The sequence below is a fragment of the Drosophila tropicalis genome, unplaced genomic scaffold, assembly GCF_018151085.1.
Source record: "Drosophila tropicalis isolate 14030-0801.00 unplaced genomic scaffold, ASM1815108v1 contig_593, whole genome shotgun sequence".
Classification (NCBI taxonomy): Eukaryota; Metazoa; Arthropoda; class Insecta; order Diptera; family Drosophilidae; genus Drosophila; species Drosophila tropicalis.
In genome coordinates this window covers 15,073,278-15,080,640 of record NW_027173070.1, presented here as the reverse complement: position 1 = coordinate 15,080,640, position 7,363 = coordinate 15,073,278, and the positions used below count along the sequence as shown (strand labels likewise).

Genomic DNA, 7,363 nt, shown 5'->3' with positions numbered 1-7,363 from the left:
GGTCTGGAAAGGGCCAGAAGGGCAGAAGTGGAAGGCTGTTTGTTTGTTGCATGACCCAAAACGATTTGTCCAATTATATAGCCCATGTCGCTTAAACAGCTAAAATACTAAATACTGCATATGTCCGATTTGCACTTGAGATTAAAATGTTTAAGGGTTTTATGAGTTTGTAAAACACGTGCACTTCGTAAGGCTTAACTCGAAACAGGAGTGGACAACAGGCAGTATATTATGGGCCAGTTTAAGAATATAATGAACTAAAATGTTAACTACACTGGCTTAATTTACCAACACTAATTAACAGACTTTTGAAATGCAAAATGCTGAATAAATATTATAAATTGGAAAAGCCACAGCAAAAAAAATACCTCAACTAAAAAACTTAAACCAAAAATAAGTAATACTGCTTGATGAACTTCTTTTTCGTGTTACATAAGTTTCTCCCAAACAAAATGAAATAACGATTTAACCTTTTTAAACAAAAAGTAGCAAGTTATTCTAATAAGTAGGCCACAAAAGTCATCATTTTTTCTTGTATGAAAGTTTCCTTCAATTGTTATTAGAATATTATGATAATCCAAACTGAGTTTTAGCCGACTTGAGGTTAATAAATCTTACTAATTTATAAGATTTTTAATCATAGACACCACAACAGGTGAGCAGGTTGTCTGTATAGCTATTTGAAGAACCACCAAGTTCTATTATCAGCAGATTTGGTTATATCTTCATATCTTCAACGCCAAAAGTAGTTGGGAATTCAAGCTACCTGAAGCGAAAAAAGAACGGCAAGGATTGCAACTGCAGATGCTGGTGTAAAGGAGAATTAGTGTAAAGGGCTTCTCCCTAAACTATTGATATAATATTTAAATAATACCCCCACTCACAATATACATTTTTTTTTAAATTCTGCTTGAGTTTTTAACTTGGAGCTTAAGTCACCAAGAGCTGGATTGGAAGAGAAACGGATTGAAAATCGTTTAAATTTTTCAGGAATAATGCTTTTAATCTCGGCTTTTTAATGTAACTTCTTTAAAAAGTAACAAAAAAAATTACAATTCGATTTAGCTAACTTTCGAATAACTAGAAAAAAGTTACAAGATTTGTAAAGTTTTTAATTTAAGTAGAACCATGCATTAAAGCCGACACGAGGTGTAAGTACTTTAATATTGCAACTAGTTTAGGATTAAAGATATGTTTAAATTAGTTTAAGGTTCGGAAATTAATCAAAAGCTAAAGACTGACAATTATATGTATCATGTTTAAAGTTATGTTGATATTGGTTGGATTGATTCCGTTGTTAATACGAGTACCCTAATTCTAAACATGTAGTTTAAGCATCATCAGCATTCATTAGGTCAGAGTTTTTAACAAAATAAAGCTACTAATCTACAAAGTAATGCCAATGTGGACCTACGGGATACCTATCTGGGGCACCGCCAGGAAATCCAACCGCGTCCTAATACAAAAATTTCAAAGTAAGGCGCTGAGGATTTTATCAGGAGCCCACTTCCTAACGACAAATAGAGAAATACACTCAGAACTGGACATCCCATGGGTGGATCAGGAGATCTCCAGGCTAACTGCAGCCTATCTGGAGCGCCTCGACAGGCATGTGAACCCATATGCCATCAACATGTTGGACAACAGCACCACCATCAGGCGCCTAAGAAGACCCCACACGCTGGACCTGTCACATCAATAAGATCTATATTTGTATTAATTCGTCCCCCCCTCTATTCCCTTCTCTCCCAATATTTAATCACCCTACACTCTTCATGTAATACCGTTTATCCTTAAAACATGTAACCGCCAACTTCAATCAAGAAAACTTGCTGATTGTTCCAGGACAGATTGCAAATTCGCTTCACCGCTGTCAAATAAAAAAAAAAAAACTAATACCGATTGTCAAATTAACAAAAACCATTTACAATAGCATCCAATTCGATTGTGGATCCATAGCCACCATTAGACCAATTGATAAAAGGAATATCATTGAAAAGTTTAAGAAAAGAAAAAAGATCTATCAAGAACTATTTCATTGCTTTGGAGTAGGTTTTAGGTCCTTATCGATTACCATGACACCTCCGGATGAATAGTTTTTGAGATATCCTAAAGATAAAGTGACTACAAGCAATCTACAGAACACTCCAAAAGAGAAGTGATTAGAATCTAAGAAAAGTAAATAAACTCATTAACTAAATATTGCATGTCTTTAGGTGCCAACTTACCCAAGGAATCTTCTTTAAATTATTATCTCATTACATCATCAGAAAGGTCTAAAAACATTACATATCTTAAGTTTTTGTCAGCTACTTGGTAAATTTAAATTTTAAATGAAACCTATCCTAACAATTGTACTAATGTCCTTTTGCCATGACTGACATTTTATAAAAGCCAACAATCAATTTGAATCCACATACTCGTATGTATTTTTTTTTTTTTAGCATTAAAAGTCAAATGCAAAAATCTTTTGAAAGCGCTCCTGAGCTTTAATGGTCGTAAACAATTTTTATGGTCCGTCAATAAAATCGTCATAGCGAATTTGTCAGTAATGTCACAGAATGTGCTTGAACTTGCTCAGGTTGGCCACTTTGGCACACCCAAGTTGAAATGCGCCAATTTCAATCATTTAGTTGTCAACTGTCAATCTGAGTGGGGACAATGGATAATCGCACGGCAAAGCTCATGTTGGACGAACATCGTCCGGGCCAAACGGTGGACAACCACAATGGAGCAGCAGCGGCGAATGGAACAGGAGCCACAGAGGAAACTGTTCAGTTGGTTAGCAATTCATTTGTTATTAACATTGTGGAACGCATCAATGAATTGTATCACTTTAAGAATTTCATTTTCTACATTTCGGAGAGATTGGACTTACAGAATGAGAACTCACTCGATTTCTTTCGTGAATTTTGTATACATTTTCCGCTGGCACCGAATCTGATATTTACAAGGAACTATCATGCCTCAATGCCCATGATAGAACTAATAAGTACACCCTCATTGGTTATGATCTATACAACTGAACGTGACGATCCCATTATGGAATTAGCTGCCCAGAAGTTAAGAGGAATACGCTGGCTGAAGACCCTTTTCATATTGTTTCCAAAACTCAGCACTGCCGAGTTTTATGTGGACTTCGATGCCCTAACACAATTCTCTAAGAATATTAACAATACTTTTGATTGGGTTTGGAGCAAACAATTTCTAAATACTGTAATGATTACATTACAAAATAATGTCTATCTATTGGATCCATATCCGACACCCTCAATACTGAATAAGACAGACTCCTGGAAGGCCGATGAATTTTTCTACAAGCACAGTAGAGATATGAAGGAATATGTGCTAAAGACGCCAATACTCTATGATTTGCCACGGGTATTCAAGTCCGATAGGCCAACAAACAGTTATGAGGATAATTATGTCCATGGCACTAGCGGCAATTTGTTCTTGGGATTCCTTAAGTTCGCAAATGCTCGCATTCTGGACACAAGCGGGAATATGTCAATGTCCTTGAATTTACCAAATCTATTGGAACTGGTAGCACATGGTGTGTATGAGACATTGATTCATTCGTTCACGGACATGGTTGGCAACTATTCGGTTAGCTATAGCTATCCGATTGGCATAAATGACTGGTGCATCATGGTGCCCTATCGCAATCAATCACCGGCTGAGGCTTATATACGTGAAGCGTTGGAAAATAGCGCCTGGATATTACTAATGATCTCGGTTCTTTATATAACCATTGCCATTTGGTGGTGTTCACCCATACGTCCGCGAGATTTCAGTGCTGCATTTCTTCAGTCCATATGCACTGTGACCTATAGTGCTCCGATTTATATCATCAAGACACCGACTCATCGCATACGCTATCTGTATATTGTACTTTTTGCCATGGGTCTCATCTCTTCTAATATGTATATTTCAAAGATGACCAGCTATTTTACATCGTCTCCACCACAACGACAAGTTAATACGGTTCAGGACATAATAGAGGCAAATTTAAGAATATTAGTTATGACTTATGAGAATGATCACATCAGAAGTCTACGCAATCAGTTTCCAGAGGACTTTCTAAAACAACTTAAGGTAGTGGATAAGGAAATATTGGATCACTATCGTGATCCTCTGAATATCAGTTATGGTTATGCTGTAACCAGTGACCGTTGGCGTTTTCTCGATATGCAGCAGAAACATCTGCGAAAGCCAATCTTTCGTCTCACAGACATATGTTCGGGACCCTTCTATCATGTCTTTCCCGTGCATCTTGACTCTCATTTGCAATCGCCGCTGCAGGGCTATATTATGATAGCCCAACAAGCTGGACTTATGCAACACTGGAAACGGGAGGCATTCTGGGAGGCTCTTCACCTGGATAAAATCCATGTGGCCATTGTTAGCGAAGAGCCAAGAGCCTTGGGCTTGAGCTTTTTTCAAGCATGATTCACGTTTGGTGTTTGGGCTGTGTTTTGGCCGGATTGGCATTTGCAGCGGAAATGAAATGGTATCAATATTTTATTTTCAGCCCACACGGGTATCCCATTCGAACATCTTTAAGAAAGTTACACAAAAAGCTCAGCAAATAAACAATGAATCTAAATATGTATATTAATTAACTTAAAGGAATATTCTTGGTTGGGGGCCTCTTTTTCGGACACTTTAAAAAAAAAAAAACCATTATTTAATAACGGAGCCGCCGATTACAATTGAAAACGCAATTTTTGGTTAATATGTACAGTTTGGCAAGAAAGTGTTTACACACAGGGAAAACGATTAAATTTTTTTGCTTTGAAGCGAAATAAAAACAGTAAGAAAATGTATATTCAAATATACAATATCCCAGTGGAATATGTTCAGTAACCTGGTCCAATCAATGAAAAGACGCATGGGAGCAGTCATAGATGCCAATGGTGGCCACACAAAATATTAGATTTAACTACTAAGTAGTTAAAACACTAAATAGTTTTAGTTGTGTAAACACTTTCTTGACAGTTGATTTTTCTTACATTTTTTGTTATTTTGTTTTGTTAATGGAAACATATTGTTAATTTTTTTTCACTTACTAATAAGTTTATAGTTTAGTTTACCCATTTTCATTAAAAAAAGTTTGGATAATCATATTTCTACTGCTTTTTTTCGCTTCAAAGTAAAAAATTTAAATGTTTTTCCTGTGTGTAAACACTTTCTTGCCAAACTGTATTTACTTAAGCTACTCGAGTTTTCAGTGTTGCAAAGTGGAAAAATCGGCTAAAGCTAGATTACAGTGTTGGCAAACGCTATTTTTTATTTGGCGCGTTGTTTGACCGCCCTGGAAGCTAAATATTTTACTCTAAATTATGAATTCGAGCAATATTCGGCTGCTCTGGAGCCGAATATTGTAATCTGAACTATATTTGTTCCATAAATTTAAGTAATATTGTAAACTCAACAATATTTTCGTTTGTTGAGAATAGTGCGAACAAAAAAAGTAAATATTTACCCAAAGTTTAAATGCCCTTGCAGTTCTTGGGCATAATATTTTTACATGTTTCAAGCTCAATTCATCAATACATGGATAAAACCTTTCATATATCACTCTGTCCCTTTTCAATTCGCTATACCAGAATTTTGTTATTTTCTTCGTCCCGTTTGTTTGCGTACATGCGTAAAGTAATTGGCACACTTACATAAACAGTTTATGCAGCATTGCGTCTGTATGTGTGTGTGATCTGTTGCTCTGTTGATTATTTTTCAACAATGCACAGACGCACGTAGTGAAGTGGCGTATACAAAAATCATAGTAAAATAAAGTATTCTTTGCTGCTTTACTTCTTCCATTTTATTTTTTTTCAAATAAGAAATATGCAACGACGATATTAGCTCGTTCGGGTGCCGTCGGCTAACCTCAACCTCTGCTACCATCGATTGCGCATCGAAAATACGTTTGTAAAAGGCTGATTCGTTTTAATTGTTTATATATATGTATGTATATATTTATTATAATTGTGGGTTTATTATAGGATCTTTATTCTCATTAGCACGACCGATTCACAAGCTCGTTCAACCCAGACTCTCTCGTACTTCGCTCTCATTTAGATACGAGCATGTTCTATCTCTGAGAGAATGGGTATTCCCGTCTTAAGTGAGCTGGCCTGCTACACGTTTAAAATTTTAAAAATTAAATTCCGATTTCTAGAACACACAAGAAAAATATTTTTCCAAAAAGGAGAGAAAATTTTTGCAAATGTATATTTGTGTTTAATCTTTCGAAACTTGTCTAAAAAATTTAGGTTAGGCAGAGCTACATAAGTAAAATATCGAGAGGCTCTCCGTATAATTCGGTACATGTAAATACCCTTCAGTAGCAAATGTCGGCGGGGACCAAATAGCCGCCTATTCCGAGCCACTGACAACAAAGCCACTGCAAAACAATTCTGCCAGCGTATGTCACGCTGAGGTTAGCCGACGGCACCCATAGTACGTTTACCATACATGAAGCCCATCTAAATCCGAGCAATATTCTTGCTTGGACACTTGGTCAACATGTCGCCGCAAAGTCAGTTGAACATACCACCAATAGTGGGGCCTTTTGGCATTTTAGATTGCAAATATTTCAAAACCAATTGAAGCACCACCAGAAACAAGTTTGGCGACATGAAAAACATACATATCTTGATAAAACCGTCGATTAGCCATGAAATGGTTTGGCAGTGAAATTGAATTCCTTCCTTGGGAAAATAAAGTGAATGAGGAAAATGCTTTTAAGTATAAACTGAATATAGTAATATCGTTTCGTCAATAACAACACTATGCCGAAGGTTTTGAATCATGCCACTCGCAAAAATAGTTTTGGCTGACAAATGAAATAGAAAATATTTTTAAAGCAATGTAAAGCCCTCCAACATACACATCACCCAATGGACTCTTGCCATAAAAAAGCGATTCACGACGATTAGATTTTTCAACACGTAGCAGTAGCAACAAACTAGTGGGCACACTGTCATTGTGGGTGTTTATAAAAGAATAAATTTTCACCACCAAATTTAAAAATGAGAATGATCCCATCAAGGGTAGCCAATCTGAAAAGTTCTCAAATGGTGATAACAGAATCATAACAACACCAACCACCAACATAACCATCAAAATTGTCGCCAACAAAAGCTTTAACAAAAAGGGCATGGCACTAACATTATGCTTATTGGATAAATTGTTTAAAGTACGCAAATAATATGAATAAGGAAAATGCTTTAAGCGATAGACGCTTTACGCCGATGTCAATCACATCTCCAAAAGGACAGATGGATCAGATAAAAGTAAATCACTTTAAAACTTTAAAGTGGATGAATAAGGAATAAAACGTTTTAAATTTTAGAATTGA

General features: G+C 36.1%; 1 protein-coding gene across 1 annotated transcript; it reads left to right on the top strand.

Annotated features, from left to right (window-relative positions):
* Positions 1-2,661: 2,661 nt before the first annotated feature.
* On the top strand, positions 2,662-4,592 carry Ir56d (Ionotropic receptor 56d). The gene is given in 2 exon segments (XM_068291839.1): positions 2,662-4,423; positions 4,426-4,592. Coding segments are annotated over 2 exon segments (1,929 nt in total).
* Positions 4,593-7,363: the final 2,771 nt, after the last annotated feature.